We start from the raw sequence: 20,219 nt of genomic DNA, 5'->3' as shown, positions 1-20,219 counted from the left end.
GTTTAAATTACATAAATGATTAGGGACTAGTTTCGACCTAGTACTAGGTCATCGTCAGCCTAAAGCAAAATTAAAACACAAATACCGAAGAAATTAAACAATGTAAAGGCACGTAAGGTTTCATAAAAGTACATACCATGTGAGATATTGTGCAGCACTGTTAAAAAATAACTCTCTGAAAGAGATTCATAATAAGTCCAGTGCACATTAAAAAGATGTTATAGATAGATAGGCATCCTTGAGTTGCTGGATAAGGAGATTAGAATATGGTGGCTCCTTTAAGATACTGGTATCCAATTGAAGAACCACTGAGCCAAAGTCACATTGTTTATTTACGATTAAAGACCCGTGCGCCGTATAGCATTAAAAAGTTGATAGGAATGGAAATTTTACAGTTGTGGGTCAAGGAATTCAGCATTGGCTGGCTTCTTAAATTTGCGGCTATATATTCGAAGAACAACTGAGATGAAGTTACGTCGTTTTTTAAGACATTCATAGACGTAAAAACACATGGATGCTGGAAAGGCTCTTCAGTTTTTTGGAACTTGAAGGAAGGTAATTGTTGTGCGTGGAGGCTTAAGAATACAGAGATGCGCTACATTATGTTAAAAAATAGAGATCCATAAAAAAGTCTAGTGCGCTGTATAAAAGTAACAAGTTGTAAAAGTAATCGTTAAGTTGTTGGTCATGGAAATCGAAAAAGGTTGGTTTTCAAGCGATGCAGCTGTTCATTCAGAGATCAATTGAAATTACAGTACCGTGACATTGTCTTCACAAGATGTTTATAAACTTGAAATAAATGTCGATGCGAAGTAAGATGCTAGAAGAAAGCTCTTCTGTTTCTAGAATCTTGAAGGACGATGGATGGTGATACACCAATGAAAACTAAATGGGACTTAAAATCGGACAGAAAGCAACAGCGCTTATCTAAAGGCTGCCCATGCTGGTACCGAGGAGACGTTCATGACATCAAAAACCTTGGCAGGCTCGGCAGGCCAAGACCAAGATGGCTCAGAGACTTAAGCATCCACAGGGTGATTAATGTGAAAGTTCAGAGCGGAGTGCCGAGGATTAGGTGCACTGGGAAGCAGAGACAGCGAGCGCAGTGCCCGCCATGACAAGCAGGCATAGTCGGCTCAAAGAAGCGGCATGATTACGCCTATAGAAACTAAACAAATCTGAACTTACCGGCTACATACATGTTCTGGATAAATAAGTAAATGAATAAACAATAAATAAATCAACCAGGAAATTAAACTGAACTCACCAGTATTTGCAGACGATGCTGAAAGTGATCTCCTTCAGCTGCAATGCAAGCTTCACATCTTGTAATGAGATTTCAAAACACACTTTGTAGTTCATGGACACCGATAGAACGCACGGTGTTCCTGATTTCAGTTTTTAATTCTTCTGCAGTTGGAGGATTATTCTTGTAAACTTTTCCTTTTAAGATTTCCCCATAGTAAAAAATCACATGTGCTTAAATCAGGCAAACGAGGGGGCCATAAGCCTTTCCTGATGATCTGATCATCATCAAAGATTTTCCGTAACCGTCGCATAGAGCTACGCGCCGTATGGGCCGTTGCACTATCCTGCTGGAAATAGTCGTACCTTTTCTCTTCTTCAGTCAGTTCAGTCCAGAGTGTTTTGAATATAACGATCAGAAGTAATCATGTCCTGAAAAAATATCGGACCGATAATTCGTCGGGCACTGATAGCGCACCACACACCCACCTTCACATCTTGCAGATGTCTCTGCTGTAAAATGTGCGGATTGTCTGTATATCAGATTCTATTGTTCTGTGAATTGACATATCCACTCAAATGAAACCAGGCTTCGTCGCTCATAAATAGAAAGTTTGGATCCACAATATCGTCGTGGACACTATTCATTAGCCAATTGCAGAATCGTATTCTTGCATTGAACTCTGTAGGCAGTATGTTATGGACTGAATGAGTCCGATAAGATCATAAATGTAACAATTTTGTTCCATTACGTGCTGAAGAAGGTGAAATACCACTTTCCTGAGCTACTCTCCCAAGCGACTTATGTGGACTGACCTGGAGTCTTGCCTGTATATTTTCTAACCTCTCCCATGTGAGAGCTGTTCTCCTTCGCTTCTTTTTTCTTATTACTTACGGAACCAGTACTACACCACTTGTAAACGAGCTGATGCACGTAACATTTTGATGGTACTGTCGGACCAGGAAATTGTCTACGGAATTTTCAAAGGCATTTTTTAACTGGCTTCTTCTTGTGCAAATAACACTCTACCAAAAATATTCTTTGCTCTATAGTGTATTTAACCATCATGATAATAATCTCACAACACTCCTTAAAAGTCCAATAGCTTCTACCGAACTGAGGGACAGAGTGCTAAAGAGCTGCGCACTGGCAATGAACACTTCTTATCTCGCCAATGTTGACAGAAGCCATATGACGCTCGCTCGGGACTTCCCACGGCATGCGAGCAGAAGTCTGAACACTTATTCTCGCTGTATTTTCATTTATTAAAAAACATTTTCTAAAATTTAATGATATAGGGACGTGACACAATGCTGCTGAAATCTACAAGGAAATTAACTGTTCAGATGAAGGTATTGTAAGAAGTTTACTTCTGCCTTCTGCTTTTACCTTCTGTCTGTAACCACTGTGCTATAATGAGGTAAAGCATGCTTGCCATTGATGGACATTAGGCTTAAAAATGTAAATTCATGGATCTGAATATTGCAGCTCGCATGTTGAAAACATCTTGGATATAAATGATTGGAAATTAGATTTTCTAGATTTTTTTGTGTACTTCATTTAGATAAAACAGATACGGTATTTCAAAGATATTTGGAACTTGGTAAAGTATAATCATTGGAAAAATCTCCGATATCACTCCTTAGATGGTAAAGGTGCATGCATCATGAAAGGTCGAAATTATATTTTGCATACAGTTTTGTGAACCATTAACAGTAAAAGAGAAATTTGACATTTTTTTTTTGTATTTTTGTTTTTGATCTCCTTTATATTGCAACGGTTATCAAATAATAGTGTGTCTACATACAGAGTTTCCCATGATGCTGAACTAATCTGTTGTGTGTACCTAATCCGAGATAAAATCAGCAGTTTACTGCTGTCGCTATATAACCATTGTTTTGTTGACATACGCCTGTAACTAGCCTGCCTACTGCGTGCTCTTCATACGCTGCTCAACAGAACATCACATGGAAGCGTAAATGTCTGAGAATTTTCCACCAGTTATTATAGAGGCAGGTGAATGAAGCTGAGGGAATTTTAATTTTCAGTTTGTTTGGTAGTACGGAATTCTTATTTACCCATTTCATGAATGAAATCTTCCTCTGCCGCTTGCCTCATATTTTTGTTTCTGTAGAAATTGCTCTTCATTCATGCTTACGATAAGAGTTGCTTCTGAAAGCACTTCACTGTTAAGAAGAGGCTAGCTGTGCTGAAGGGGAAGGCAAGTGGTAGGCCATAGCTTGGATTACTGTACCCATGTTAACGAGGCTTAGAGCTGAAAGAAGCAGCAGTTCATTTCTGTGCTGTATTGTGTAGAAAAATATGTTGCACTCATTGTACAATTCATACAACTTTCTCACTTTGAATATTCTACGAAAATTTTAGACTTTTGGTAATCCTATTTTCATTGGACTGTCAGGATTGCAGAACCTTACGAACACTTTGACATGACATGACAAAATGGTTTATCTTGGGAAGCAGCTTCAGCAAAAGAGATAATATTACTTCAATCTTATTACATGGAAGTGTAACTGTCTGATCTGTTTTCTGGGGTTTTGTGGGGGAGAATTTTCTTTCTTCAGCAGACCTATGATATGTATGATGATTACTCTTATTTTATCAGCCTGTTTTGTTCTCTGTCAATCTCTTAAATGAATGATTGAACACATTTCTTTCTCAAGTCGATCTAGGAATTCCCTGATTAATGCTCGTGGACTTGTGGGTACCATTCAACAGAAGCTGATGACTCTAATATTACCTGGAAATTCTTTTGTTACAATTTTGCAACTGGATGTCATCTAACTGCTGACACGTAGGACTTGTTCATTTAGCTTTGGAGGGAGACGATTTAGGATATGGTTTGAGGTTGTCAGGTGGTGTGCATGGGAAGGTTTGTATGTGGGCTGGGGTGGTTTGAAGAACTTCATTTCTTATAGTGAGGACGATTTCAAAATGTTTTAACGCAGTAAAGTTTGTTCTAAAATAAATTGGACCTTATGTAAATGACATGTCAGTAGTGTTCTCCTGCACGTTGACCACTTTGAAAGGCATGGGTTTGAGCTCCACTACTCCACAGATGGTGAAATATAATTTTGGGATGTTGACTGAGATACAATGAAAGAATTGGAAATGAACAAGCAAGTCATAATGTGATCCACCAGCCCCTTATAGTTAATGTAAAGGCAACCTGAATATATTGGTTAGGTGCAGCCTTCCAACATTTAGTTTTCGTGTCGTATTTTTGATTCATAGTTTATAGCATTTATTTAGGATTTTGCTTCTACAGATCACTACAGACTCGCTTAATTGAATTACCGCTATCTTTATAGTAATGGCAATCAATACAGTATGTTAGTGGAATGATTCTTTCTGTATGTTCGCTTCTTGTCTGCAAAGGGTGCTCATTTTATGTTGCATACAGAGCACTATTAATGCTATTAGTCAATGCTGGTTGGACCTATCTATTATAAAGGGACAAGAACATACTGACCTCTTGTGTTTATTCTATTGTGTGTTCCTATCTCTTTCTGTATTCCTGATTTTTTACGACATGCTCTTTCTTTTCCTTGTCTCTTCTTCTGGGATGAAATCCTCTGAAACTAGGCTTTGTATGTGATAGAAGCGTTTGTTTGCTTTCAGTATTTCCCTCCAACTTTCTACGCGTGGGGCGCCTACTGCACAACGATTGTAGTTCTGTTTGCAACTGTCAAGTTGGTGAATCTCGGACTGCACCACATGTACGACACTTCTGAATGTATCCAGGAGCCGGTGGAAGACACGCAGCCAGAAAGCGAGAGGCTCCGTCAAGCTCTAAAGGGCCGCAAGCGCAGGAGGTGAGCCAGCTCTGTACACACATCACTCGGGAAAGCCCATCTAGTGTCAACAAGGAAACAGACAGCGTTATTTAAAAATATTAGTATGAAGCTTTATACTTTTCCCTGCTCTGCCTGTTGTCATTTCTTGATGGATGCAGTACTTTTGCATCCATCTCTTGGCACAGGCCAGAGTAAAGTGTAGCTTCCACCGAAGTCCCAGTCAACATCCATGGCTGTGACAATATGGAAGTTGCTGGGGTATGGGTAGTGCTGAGTAATGACATTCGGAGCACAACTAGTGCATCTGAGTGTTATGAAAGGTGCTGCTCATAGGGTCAGTTGTGCTGCAATAGTACTTTCTGACCCAGTGAGGAAAGCAATGGCAAACTACCTCACTCCTCATCTTGCCTAGTACGCCTCATTTTGATGCTGCCATTGGTTTTTGGGGTTTCCTTATAACCGCATAACCTTTGGTGGTGCTATTTGAGGATCCAACCAGCGTATGGGCTGATGACCTAATAGACAGACAGACATGTTCCCTGCTTCAGCATTTTGTGTTTCCTCTCACAGCTGACAGCTGCCTGTGCAGAAGGCTTGTAAAGTGGCAAGGATTATTACAAATCACTAGTATAACTGATTTTCACTTGCTTAATAATAATAATAATAATAATAATAATAATAATAATAATAATAATAATAATAATCATCATCATCTTCCACCTCCTGTCAGGCCGGGGCATTTCCGCTCTCCTTCCTCAATTTTATCCCAGTCCAACTTTCTTCTTCTTTATCGAATAGATCCCTCTGCCTCTTTCCCTCAAATTTCATCCCCATCATCTGTTTTGGTATTCCTTCCTCTTCCATCCTTTTTAAATGTCCAAACCTCCTTTTTCACATCTTTGTTTCTTAATCTGTCTTTCCTGTGGTACTTCTTAGTTACCGTATTTACTCGCATATTAGACCCCCTTTTTTCCCCCACTTTTACAGCCAAAAATAATAAAGGGGGCCCAATATGCAATAACCTCAAAATTTTGTACAGCGAACACATGACTTCTAGGTTATAAAGAGCTAAAATTGTACGTGTAAACATTCTATACGTACTGTTATTTAACAAACTTAGAATGTATTTAAGTTATACTTGCTATTTTCGTCGGAAAGCAGTATTTCTAAACGTAAAAAGACGATAAATGGTGAACACGACTTTTAGGCCTACGGTACATATAAAAGTCCGTTTTAGATACTCGTATTACGTCATTTGTTACACCTCATTAATTCCTCTGGTGAGGCTGATGTCAGGAAGGGCATATGGCCGTAAAAACTCGCTACGAAGATTCGTCTCACTTCATACTCGATCCCGTAGTAGAAAAGGATAAGGGTATCGTGTTATCATATAATTAAATATTGATACAAAAGAACTTAACAAGCGAAGGGATCAAGAGACCATAAAAACAATAGAACGTGATGATGGAACTCTGGCACAAGAGGGAAAAATTAAACAAGAACTCAAGATCTATTTCGAAAAGCTGCTGAATGGAGATACAGAAAATATAACGGATAGAGGAGAGCCAAGTCGAGGAACCACAACTGAACCACCAATTACATGGCTTGAGGTTGAAAATGCGCTCAAGAGCATGAAGAAAGGAAAGGCAGTGGTCATAGATGAACTAAGTGCAGATATGCTGAAAGCAGCGGGAATTCCAGGAATCCAATGGCTCTACAGACTGCTCAACAAGATATGGGAGGAAAATACTATTCCTGAGGACTGGAAGATGGGCATCATTGTACCTCTGTTCAAGAAAGGAAGCCGACGAAAATGTACTAATTACCGTGGTATCACACTACTGTCTCATGCCCTAAAAATATTGGAAAAAACATTAGAGACCAGAATCAGAGATATTGTTGAACCAATTTTGGAAGAGCAGTATGGTTTCAGACCAGGAAGTTCAACTACAGACCATATATTTGCAATTAGGATGCTAATGGAAAAATACTGGGAGAAGAACAAGCCTTTATTTCTAATATTTTTGGACATTGAGAAAGCATACGACAGTATACCAAGGGAAAGAATTTGGCAATGCATGAAAGAACTTCAAGTGCGAGACAGCCTCATAGACAAAGTGAAAATGTTGTATAGTGGGAACAGAAGCTGTATTCAAGTAAGATGTGGTTTGTCGGACTGGTTTGAAACAAAGAGAGGAGTGCAGCAGGGCAGCTCATTGTCACCACTTCTATTTAATATTGTAATGGATGTAGTAATGAAATCTATTAAAAGGAAAGAACATGGAGATATCAAAGCCTTCACATTTGCAGATGTTGTTGCAATCTGGAGTGACTCAGAAGAGGAATTGGGAGAGAGAATGCAAAGCTGGAATGAGGAGTTTAAGAAATATGGTTTAAACATCAGCAAGACCAAGACGGTGGTGATGAAAGTGTATGAGGAAGGAGCAGAACCAATAGTCATGTTAAATGAAGCCCAACTGGACAGCGTTCCAGTTTTCAAATACTTGGGTAGCGTTATATCAAATGACAACCTAGCAAAACATGAGGTGAACGATCGAATCAATAAGGCAACACAATTTTACCACCAGGTAAGACACCTACTGTGGGATGAGCAAATACCCATGAAAACAAAAATGACATTGTACAAGTTCTATTATACACCAATTCATACATACAGTCTCGAAACCACAACACTGACCAATAGAGATAATTCCAAACTTCAGGCAGCTGAAATGAAATTCCTACGCACTATGATCCAGAAAACCAGGAAAGACAAGATTAGGAATGAGAAAATTAGAGAAGTAGGAATAGATGATTCTCTCCTCAGTAAGATTCAGATATCAAGACTGAAGTGGTTTGGTCACATGAAGAGAATGCCAGTAAACAGAACTGCAAGGAAGGAATTTGACAGAAAAGTAGAAGGAAGACGACCCCTGGGAAGGCCACGAAGGAAATGGATAGATTTAGTTAAGGACGATGTACTGCTGAGAGGTCACAATTGGAACAAGTTGGTGGAGGAGGAATGGTACAAAGGACAGGATGAGATGGAGGAGGCTCATATATCACACCCGGGAAACTGGAGATGGTTTAGGATGATTATGATGATGATGACAAAAGAACTTAATGGCCAGTCATTTCTCTGTCAGTTCAGCAGTAGGCCTAGCACACGGTAAACCTGATCACTGCTTTCATTTGAATTATCACCTTGCGCCGCCAACTTCCCTGCCTTGCTACTGGTGTGTTGGCATTCTAAGTGATGTCATCTTCACTGCTATCTCTTGCCAGTCACGTCAGCCATGCTTCATTCTCTTTGAGCCATGCACTGCAATCAAGAGCATACGAGGTCCCATCTTTTAAAAATAATTTCGTTCCCGACTATAGAGTCTTCAAGATGACGGCTTGTCATATTCAGGTGTCGGTAGTTCTCCGAGTAATACTTGTGTTATCGATAGTTAAATACGCGTATGGTCCGGTTCGTTTGTGCCGATGTGAGTACAGTACTCTTAAATCTGACAGTGCGCGAGACACAGTTTGGGAAAGAGTCCTAGTGATTAATAAATGCAGTTTATCTGGCCTCGTGGCTTCTCAACAGCTCGAGGTACTTGGTGTCGCCACACCGAAGTGAAAGGTGCGCCCGCGGCCAGGGGAGGTCGGCTCGTCCACAGGTATCCAGCTATGTACTAGCCGTCCTAATGCTAGCGCTTTCCGGAGATGTACAACTGAACCCAGGTCCCAACCAAAGCAATCAAGGTATGACATTTTTCTATCAAAATGTGAGGAGTATGCGTAACTCGCTTGCTGACTTTAATGCTGGACTAAGTGAAGGGAACTATGACTGTATTTGTATCAGCGAAAGTTGGCTTAACAAAATTGTAGTTGATACTGAAATATTAACGGACAGTTACATTGTATTTCGTAACGACAGACATTCCGTGAACACTGCAAAACAGGATGGTGGAGGTGTTTTACTAGCTGTGAAGCCTGACCTTAGACCAGTGTCGAAGCCTGAGCTTGCTGGGAATTGGGAGTGTCAAGTAGTGAAAGTCAACCCTCAACCTGGTCGTGCTGTCTTCATTGTGTGCTGCTACCTGCCTCCAGATGAAGTGAACGACCGGCTTAGCGACCTACGTCAAACATTGGGAAACATTACATCTGTTCTCAACTCACGGGACACTGTTATTGTGTGCGGTGATTTTAACTTGAGCCAATTTGCTTGGAAAACTGATGAGTCATTACAAGATATTAGAATCATTCCGTATTGACGGTTTTCACTTTACAATGGCCACTAGAGAGGACACCACCTACTGCACACCGTAAGTTTAAGCATTCTTCACAACCATTCCACACTTTTTACTTATCAACCCATGTTTCTCATACAACCTCATTTTTTCCATTACAGATTAGAACTTCATTGACGGTTTCCACTAGATTACTACAATTTACTATGCCTCTGTCTTCCACCTAACACAGCTTCTCATATTTTTATATGCGGCTCTTCCGACCCCTCTATAATAAGGCAAAACACCAGCCAACATTATGAAACAATAATGAAGAAAGGGACCGCTAGATTGAGAAGATATTGAGAATGCTGCTATTTCTAAAGCCTTAAATTTCATGGTGTTTTTTTCTCCTTATCACAGGCTTTTCGCCTGCAGGTTAATTCAGGCTTGGTTTCTCTCAAAATGTTTGCTCCCGCTCTCCTCCTGACCAATTTGATGTGATGGGTTTCCACTAAGATGATTTTGACAGCGATTTCAAACTGTTTTGTGATTTTTATAAACCAATAGTTTGTAAACTATGAGGTCCACAACCTCACCATGTGCTACTATTATTCATTTCCATCTACATCATTTGTTTTCTCATTCCCTTGTTTCTTAGGTTAACGCAGTTTTTAGTATCTATTATTATTTCAAATTAACTACCTGTTTCACTGAATTTTGTCACAATAAGTTGTTTTTTGCTCTGCATATTGATGTAAATATTGTATATTTGTGCTAATTTTGTTTCCGTATAGGCTCTCTTTTGTTTGTTTTTTCATTTGCGCTTTCATTATGTTTTTTAGCATTTTTTCAACTCATATTATGTAAATTATTCCAACCCCCCTAATTTTTTTCACTGAAGATGGCTCAAACAAGCCGAAACATGTCTGATCTTGTTTACTCCGTCTAATGACGGAATATATGATGTATTGATTTGGAGGATACTTTCATTTTTCGCCATTGTAAACTGATGAGTCATCGAAAGTGCAACACATTATCAAACAGAAAAGCGAGGAGGTATTCTTATTTCTAGAAATTATTAATGAATTCGATCTTAGTCAGATTTGTGATTACCCTACTAGGAATGATAATTTTCTAGACTTAATTTTAGTCTCAAACGAATTACTTCGGAGTGGAGAGTGCGTCAAAACTGAAAAATGTAATTCACTCAGATCACCAAGCCATCGAAATCTTCCTGCCTATGCCAAGGACATTTTGCTTCAAAGCGCAAAACAGTCATATTTGCATGGAAGAAAGCGGATTTTTCTTTAATGAGGGACCTTTTATACCTGTGCCCCTGGGATATGATTAAAGAATCTCACTCTGTGGATGAAGCTGTGAGCACTTTTTATGACTTACTATATGCGGTCATAAAAGCCAGCGTACCATTTCGAAAAATTAACATCAGAAAATATCCTCTCAGAACTAATCCAGAAACTGAAGGAAAAAGAAAGGGCGAGAAGGAAATGCAAACGATCAGGCCAAGAGTACGACTGTGCAGTTTTCCACATTGCGAAGTGAATGTGAAAAACTGCAGCGTGCTAAGTACAGGGACTACGTTAGGTCGGTAGAAGATGACATCACACGCCCTAAGCGCTTTTGGAATTTCATTAATAATAAAAGAAAATCTTCCCGTCTGCTTCCCACTATGCTCATAAACAGAACTGAAATCCACGATAAAGATAAAATTCTAAACACATTTGCGCAAAGTTTCGCGAAGTACCATTCTCCTTCCGAGCCCTGCAATTCAACTTTTCCTCCCCCATTTTCAATAGATCCAGTGTCTATTCAAACTTCTGTGGTAGAAGTGAGACGGGTCCTGTCATCGGTGGATATCAACAAATTATGTAGGCCTGATGAGATACCTGGCATCGTCCTCCGTGAATTTGCTTCCGAAGTGGCAATTCCACTATGTGAAATTATAAATAAATCATTTAAGTGTGGGTGTTTTCCAGCTGAGTGTAAAGTGTTACGTAATCCCTATCTTTAAGAAAGGTGATAAGGTGTTGTTCGATAATTATAGACCAGTAGTGCTGCTCTCACTTTTAATCGAAGGTGGCGGAGAAAGTCGTATATAATCGCCTGTATGACTCTCTTAGTTAGTACATAGATCCATCACAGCATGTATTTGTTAAAGGCAGGTCAACTGCTACCAATCTGACAGTTTATTTATCTTCAATTTCCGATGCATTGGACAAAGGTAAACAGGTTGATGGGATATATACTGATTTCTCCAAAGCCTTCGACTCTTTACAACACGAAGCCTTATTGAGAAAATTGTCTGCGTATGGAGTGTCTGGGAGTATTTTCGAGTGGCTAAAGAGCTACTTGACAAAACATCGTTTTATCAAGTCTGAGGTTTTGATCTCTAACCCATATCAACCTTCATCTGGCGTCGCACAGGGATCACTGTTAGGGCCTCTTCTATTTGTTTTGTTTCTAAATGATATTACTACAGTCGTTCAGAGCAGTGAATGTCTCTTGTACGCTGATGACGTGAAACTATATAAAGTCATAGAAGAAGACAGTGATGGCGATTATCTACAAGAGGATCTGAAGAAAATATGCGAGTGGTGTGATAAGTGGTCCCTTAAAGTGAATAAATTCAAGTGTGGTGTCATGTCATTTACTCGGAAATTAACACCTGTATTTTACAGGTATAAAATCAGTGGAGAAAGTTTAAATCGTGTGGAGGAGTTTAATGATCTAGATGTAATTCTTAGTAACAGGAATGGCTTATCCTTTGAGAAACACATCAGTGGTATTATAAAGAAATCTTTCAGATTCCTGGGATTTGTCAAGAGGAATTGTAAAGATTTCAGTAATATTTCATGTGTCAAAACACTGTTTTGTTCCCTGGTGAGACCCTGTCTCGAGTATGGTTGTGAGGTGTGGCTCCCGTACAGATAAGGTTCATGAAGTGGATTAGTTTCGTATTCCTGGGCATGCCACTCTCTTCAAGCAGGTATGAAGAGTTTGTAAACATTCTTGGAATGAATACGCTGGCAACGCGCCGAAAGTGTGCGAACGCAATGTTAGCGATTAAATGCTTGAAGAGTAAAGTGGACTGTCCGGCTGTACCGGGCTTGATTCCACTTCATGTTCCAAGCAGACGAACAAGGCAGAAATGTACATTCCACCTGCCCAAATGTAGGACGGTTGCGCATGAAAATTCTTGGCTCATGCAAGCCCTTAGGACAATAAATCAGCTGGAAGGGTCACTGGACATTTTTCACCACCCTTCCACTGCAATTCGTAAAGTTCTTCTCAAGGAAGGAACGTGATAATTTTGTAAATTAAGTGAATAATCTGTATAAAACATGTGAACATCTGCTTGTATATATATGTATATTTGTATGTATATTATTTAATTTATTTTTTATTTAATTTAATTATTTAATTTCATTTTTTATTTAATTTTTCTATTGCATCATCTGTAATTTGTTAAAAATGAAGCCATGTTTTCCAGTGTTGACTTAGTTAAAATGTAACAAAGGTTTTTCAGTCTGTCAAACACACAGCAAATACAATGTAAATTAAAACACTATAAACATATCTGTAAAACACACACTAACATACAAAGAATGACATGTTTCGTTCTACAAGAACATCCTCAGATTCTATCAAATCACTTAAAAACAAGCTTGTATATGTACAGTATTGTTTACGTAGCGTAAACTTGTCAATGATAGAGAGATTAGTGATAACATGAAACAGTAATGACAAAAAATAAAATATATAATTATAATAATAATAATAATAATAATAATAATAATAATATATAAAAAGTAAAATATATACAATTATTAATATAAGTAAGTTTTTCATTATATTATATTCATTAATTTACATTGTGTTTGCTGTGTGTTTGACAGACTGAAAAACCTTTGTTACATTCATCTGTAATTGGGACATCCTGTAGGTGATAAATAAATATTCTATTCTATTCTAGAGTCTAAACAGTGTAAATCTGTTCCCAGATGGTCTCTGATATTCCTAATTGGTGTATATGTAGCAGAAGCCACTCCTTCTGAATGAAGAAGTGCTGTAGAAGGCATGCCAAACCATCAGCTGATAACTAGCGTATGTTATGAGTTGTACTATACGCAAACCTTTTCTTGAGCCCTGAGCCCCCTAGTGCTGAATTGGTAGACCTCGGTTATCTTTGACATACATATTGGCAACCTTTGAAACACAAACTATAAATCGCTTATTCATCGCTGTGCGACATCTGGCGTACACATTACGAACTAGTACTGTTGTTGTTTACACAGCAAAGCCAAACTATATAATTCATGCTAGTAACAAGATTCTCATCGAGAAATGTTATATAATGTTAAATAATGTATGTGTGACACAGTTGTTGACGTAAGATAATAAATGTTTAGAAAATTCATATCGATCATATTATCGATTCAATTCAGATTTCATTTTCATCCAGTTGGCAGTATAACCGGAACCAGCAATGCTCCCTCCTTACTCCTTGCTCCCTCCCCGTAAAAATCGGGCTCAAGAAAAGGTTCGAGTATAGTACTTCCGAATGTAATACATAGTAACTGGAAACATTCCTTTGATAAGTGCGGCTGTTGAAACACAGACCCTTATTTTTAGGTACATTTCATGCTTGTTCTCTACATTTATCACATCAGGATTTGCGTAAACAGCTGTCCATGAGATAAGACAGACAACATTGTTTAGGTATATTATTGCCCTGATAATGCCACAGAAGATAGTGCCGAAAGTTCGCCAGAAAAAATAAAAATAAGTAACAGGAAAATATACCACATTTATGGATATCTACAGGTGTTGCAGTAATGCGTTTTGATATCATAATGTTTAATTTCGTACGTTCGTTGTCTCTTTTTTTTATTAACTCATACCCTAGTATGTTTTGTTTGGCGTCTCCGAAAATCGTTTAAAATACGAGGGGACATAAAATTATTATTATTATTATTATTATTATTATTATTATTATTATTATTATTATTATTATTATTATTATTATTATTAATATTATTATTATTAATATTATTATTATTATTATTATTATTATTATTATTATTATTATTATTATTATTATTTGTTAAGTGTGTTGGCGAGTAAAACAATAGTTTCAATTGGATAGCTTTTATCATGTTTTAAACTTACTTCTCTCCAAATATATACCTATATTGGCCCGAGTTAAGAGATATAAAACGACCATTAACAAAATGCTGCATAAATAGCAACAACCGCGAACATTTCTCAACTGAAGTAAACTCGCTTCCTCATCCCGAGGTGGTACAGCTCTTTTTAGACACACCCCCAGTGGAGGGGAGTTACATGTACCGCTTTTACCGCATATCAACCTTCCTCCCATTTGTAAATCTCTGGCAGTACAGTACTAGGAATCGAAGTCAGACCCCCGAAAACAGCAAGTAATTGTGCTAACCATTACGCTGGCGGACATTATTAACTACAAAACAGAGGCCTGTAGCAGGATTGATGCACGCTTGCAATGCGCGGGTTGGACACGAAGCTAGGCCTATTCATCTATCCGTGCGACGTCATCAGAGCTGCAGTAGACCTACGCTACAGAGGCGGACATTTCTTAACTGCGAAACACAGATGTACCGCATGGATTCGACGCGTTTCATTGCATAGGCCATACGGACGAAACTATTCACAAATTTGTGTAATGTCACCAGAGCTGCAATAAGACTTGTACCCGCTTCGAAGTGGAATCGTCTTCGTTCTCTGACGAATTTCGTTGGGGGGGTCTTAGGCAAGATTTTTTTTTTTTCATTTTCTATGTCTCGAAAAGCCAGAGGCGTCTAATAAGCGAGGGGGTCTAATACATGAGTAAATATGGTATTTCATTTTGCTAGCTTGAATTCTAATCTCCTCCTTACTTGTCAGTGTCTGTCCAGGTCTCAGCTGTATAGGTCAATATGGGTGCAAATTATATTTTGCGCTGTTGCTTCTCTTTTGGCTGATTTTTATATTATCATCATAATAATTACCCATTATCCAGCTGTAGCCAAGTAGGGACAAATATGATTCCTTTCCACTTTCTTTGGTCTTTCCACCACTCCTCCAACACTGTGTCCCATTCCAGGTTTCTTTCTCTAATTTGCGTTTGATTGTGTCCTTCCATCTCAGTCATGGTCGTCCGTGGCCTCTTCTGTGCATTTGCATTTCCATCCCCTTTTTATCATTCTTTCATCACTCATTCGCTTTATGTGCCCAAACAATCTTCTCCATTCTGTCATTTTTTTTTCCACTCATGTCATACTTTTCAATTTTCTCGTTCAGTGCATCAAGTTGTTGCCATACTTCTTTGCTCTTCATTCCCCAGACCACTATATTGTGTGCAAATACTAATAACATCTCCCTGTTCCGATATGCTTCCTTTTGTCTCCTTTACAATTTTGTTCAGAACCATGAGAAACAAAAGAAATCACAGCACACTCCCTTTTCTTAGTCATACTCTTCAGTAATATTTTTTCACTGGCAGTGGAATCAGAATCGGAAATAAGTTTTGAATGCTGTTGAGCAACAATAATGAAACATAACAATGTTTTATGTAGGCCTTCTTTGTTTGTGGACTTGTCTTCTTCTTTCTCACCTGGGCTGGTTTCCTGTGCATTCAGGGCTGAACAGTCCTCTCATCGTCAGCCTCTATAGTGTTAGCTATCTATCTGGTATTCCCAGAGACAGAAGATTGACAGCTCATCTCCAGTAGGGCTTTGCCTGAAAAGAGCAGTTAGCGTGTCAGTTCCCGCAGCCAGGTGCTTCTAACAGGTGAGATGACAATCCCATTTTCTGTGGCTTGCTCCATGTTTTCCTATGTACGAATCAAAAAAGGCTGACTTGAAAACTCGTTGCTTGTTACATATTTCAAAGGGAAAAAATTGTTCCCAGGTGCTGATATGGAGAGAATGGGCATTAGTCATGAAGACATCGAAAACAGGAACTACTTTCGACAATTAGAGGCTTCCGAGAAGGAGAAAAAAAAATCTTCAAAAGTGATTTTTTTTTTTTTCTTTTCTTCTTCAGAAGAACGAAGGAAGCAGATAAGCCAACGAATGAAGCTATATTGGCAGATGATCAAAGCCAGGAGAGGGAAAAGATGATCCAGGATACCGTAGTTGTTACTCCGTGGTGCATAGTTGCCAAAATCAAACAGCAGAAGAACAAGAAAAGGAGGTATCACGTCCGGTATTATACGATTGATTTAATTTTACACTTAGAAGAGATGAAAGGTCACTTCCAGTGCTTTAGAGTGATCGCTCCCCATTTTAGAGGAATTCATGATTATTGAAAGTGATGTGAGTGTAGGATGGTAGTTATTGAGCTTAATGCTAAGGTGTGGGAAATACATTTTACCGATTGTTTTGCCTTTAATTATTATGTTTCCTCTTTATTATGTTTGTTTCACAATTATTACTCTTCTAGTCAATTCTATTTTAATAAATGCTTTTTTAAATCAATGAAATTATACTTGGCTTATATTTATGTAATAACTCACTTTATAAAAAATATTTAAAAAGTAGTAATATATTATGTGGCATAGCAATGAACTGCCGGAATATTGCTGATCGCTTAACCCTTTCCGCTCGTGTGTCGACAGCCATCACTTAGCATTATAGCTTGTGTGTCGACACAATGTTTCGCCGCTCGTTGCTAGGTTATTTGGCAAGCCAGGACTTTTGTACTTTGTTTCGTAAGTGCTGGTCCCTTCCGGAAACCGAAATAAACCAAATAGGAGTGTTTTAGTTTCTCTTTGCTCAGCAAAATTGCTCCGTTTCCTTGACAATGGAAAGCAGTCGTGTGAAGCAACATGGCGGCCCACAGTCTGACCGAAGCTGAGATTCTTGAGTCTATTTTGGCTGATTTTGTTGATAGTGACCATGAAAGTGACAAAAATTTTGAATCTGGCGATGAAAGTGATATGTCCATTAGTGATTCAAGTGATATCGATATCAGCGTCGCAAGAAATCATAGAGGCGGCAGTAGTATTATGACACGTCCCGCCCAGTCGTACAGTGCTGACTTCAAATATACCTTGGAGATCGTGGAGAACTGGTGATGCAGAATTACCCAAATTTCCATACAGGTTAGTCAGTGGATTCATAAGTTGTGCCAATAGACCTAAAATAGAACTAGAGTACTGGCAGCTATTTTTTACTGATCAGTTGCTAACCTCTATTGTCCATGAGACAAACAAATTTGCCGAAATGAAAATACAGCAAAATACTCCATTTCAGAAGATATCTATTTTTTTTGGAAAACTGTGACTTTAGAAGAGCTGAAGGTATTTATTGGTGTAATTATCAACATGGGGATGAACAGTAAGGCAGAAATGCAGGATTATTTTAGTGAAGACTGGTTGGATAAGCAGGTGTTCTACAAAGATGTGTTCTCTAGAGACAGATTTCTACAGATATTCTGGAATCTCCATCTTTCTTTCCCTGATACTAATAGGGCAGACCCACATTCTAGAGGTTCGAAGGTCGGAAATATAGTGTCGTACCTGGATGCGAAATTCTGGGAACACTTCATTCCAGGAAAGAATCTGAGTGTTGATTAAAGCACTGTAGGCTTCAAGGGTCATGTCGTGTTCAAGTGTTACAATAAGCAGAAACCAACAAAGTACGGACTCCGTATTTATGTACTGTCAGACTCGAGTACCAGATACGTATAATATGGTTCAGTAACCACACAATCACTTGTTAGGCAAGATTTACCCCTCACTTACAGGATAGTTATTCATTTGGTTACAAAAGTTTTGCAAGCCACCAACGAAACTGGGTTTCATGTCTTTACGGACTGGTTCTATACCAGTTACGACCTTGCTGCTGAGCTACTAAAACTAAAGGTCCATATTACAGGCACTGTAATGGTAAATAGGAGAGGTCTGCCATTACAAGTGAGAAAAGCCGCAACAAAGAGAATGAAACAACATGACTTTATTGCACTCCGAACAGATAACACTTCTTGCTTGGTTTGGAAGGACAAGCGAATTATTGCTATGCTGTCTACTTTCTATGACGATTCCACTCAGCCTGTGCAAAGAATAAGACGTCAAGGTGCCGCGGAAATTGTAGAGAAACCTACTGTCGTATGTGCTTATAATCAATACATGGGGGGGGCGTTGATCTTTCTGACCACTATGCTAGCTCATACCCATTCACACGTAAATCAGTGAAGTGGTGGAGAAAAATGTTCTTCTGGCTTCTGGAGATCACAATAGTGAATGCCTTCCTACTCTTCAAAGAAGGCAACAATGGAATCACCCATCTGAAGTTCAGGAAAAACTTGGTGAGACAACTTGTAGGAAATGTGCGGAATACACAGAGCAGGAAAAGGGGAAGACCTTCCTCAACAGATGAAGTGAGGCTGAATGGCAAGCTACACCTGCTGTACCCCCATCCTGAAGGAAAAACTATGGATTGTAAGGTTTGCAGTGACAGGAAAGTTCTTGTAAAACTTCTGTAAAACCTGTGAGAAGCAACCAGGGCTCCATCCAGGCATGTGCTTTGAACGCTTCCATACACTCAAGGCATACCGTTAAGAAAGTGAAAAACATAATTTTTTTGCATTGTAAATACCATAAATTAATTAATTCTGTAGTTCCTTCCTGTATATATTGTTACAACCAGTACTTAATACAAGGTTTTAAAATATGAAGAATGCTGACAGAAATAAATACGAGTGGGGAGAAATCAGGACTTACAATAATTTGAGTGGAAAGGGTTAAAGAGTGAGAGTAGTCTCTTTCTGGCAATGCGTCGTGCCATTATGCCCTGGCCAAGCCACTCTCAGCCTTTATTGGGTTGTATTCCTCATTGATAAGCTCAAGACATGTGCGAGAACTACAGGTGTTGGTTACGAGTATTGAAGAAATCTGAAGAAGAGCAATTATTCAATCGCCATTGTTGTGGAATAGAATATGGAAGAGCCACAACATTTCTTTTGTCAGTACAATTGTTCTGCATCTTTCTGTATTCATCCAGATGTTTCACACTGAAGTAGAGACCTACACAATCTGCTCTGCTGTAGGAGAACTCAGAGACACCTAAATGGTCATTGCAGAGATGTATAATAAAATAGTGAATTGCTTGATTTTTGGTCTCCATGCTTTGCAGAGTTGAGGGAGCTGCAACATATCAGAAAAACAGCTGAGATTCTTCACCTACAGATCATGAGATTGTCATAGTTTTAGTTTTCTTCTAATCCATCACTTTTCTTGGTTTCCTATGCTGAGGATGAGAAAGCTTAATAATCTGGTCAGAGATTTTGCTGAACAGACACATCAGTGTTTGAAATCTAATCACCATCAGTGGAGATGGCACATCAGATTACAGCCAAGAATTACAGTGCAGGGTCAGAGTGACAGTAGGAATGGACCTGTAAACCTGCATGTGGCAGTAGTCATTTGCTTCAGAAAACCTCGGGCCACTCTTAACAGGATTTAGCCAGGCAGAGTGGCTTAGACAGTTGAGGCGCTGGCCTTCTGAAACCAACTTGGCAGGTTCGATCCTGGCTCAGTCCGGTGGTATTTGAAGGTGCTCAAATACGCCCACCTCGTGTCGGTAGATTTACTGGCACATAAAAGAACTCCTTACTTACTTACTTACTTACTCCATGGCTCTATGGTCCTTTAAGGACCTTGGCCTCCTTGACCACAGCTCTCCAGTCGTCCCGGTCTTCAGCACGCCTACGCCACCTCCTGACTTCAACGGTCCTCAGATCAGTCTCCACATCCTCCAGCCATCTCATCCGGGGCCGACCTCTCCTTCTCCTGCCCCCAGGGTGTCCTGCCAGTGCTTTCCTTGGAAGTTTTCCCTCCTCCATCCGTTATACATGCCCCAGCCATCCAATTCGTCTCATTTTGATTGATGTCACCAAGTCCGG

The 20,219-nt window shown here is 39.1% G+C and overlaps 1 protein-coding gene across 4 annotated transcripts in view; it reads left to right on the top strand.

Moving 5' to 3' along the window:
• Positions 1–20,219, top strand: part of pcx (pecanex) — a 514,715-nt gene that overhangs the window by 32,537 nt on the left and 461,959 nt on the right. For all 4 annotated transcript variants that reach the window (XM_067155270.2, XM_067155269.2, XM_068229749.1 and 1 more), the window contains exon 2: positions 4,886–5,079. In XM_067155270.2, coding sequence (XP_067011371.2) covers positions 4,886–5,079 — 194 coding nt within the window. The remainder of the gene's footprint in view (positions 1–4,885; positions 5,080–20,219) is intronic.

Source organism: Anabrus simplex, chromosome 11 (assembly GCF_040414725.1).
Source record: "Anabrus simplex isolate iqAnaSimp1 chromosome 11, ASM4041472v1, whole genome shotgun sequence".
Classification (NCBI taxonomy): Eukaryota; Metazoa; Arthropoda; class Insecta; order Orthoptera; family Tettigoniidae; genus Anabrus; species Anabrus simplex.
This window is presented reverse-complemented; position numbering and strand designations above follow the sequence as displayed.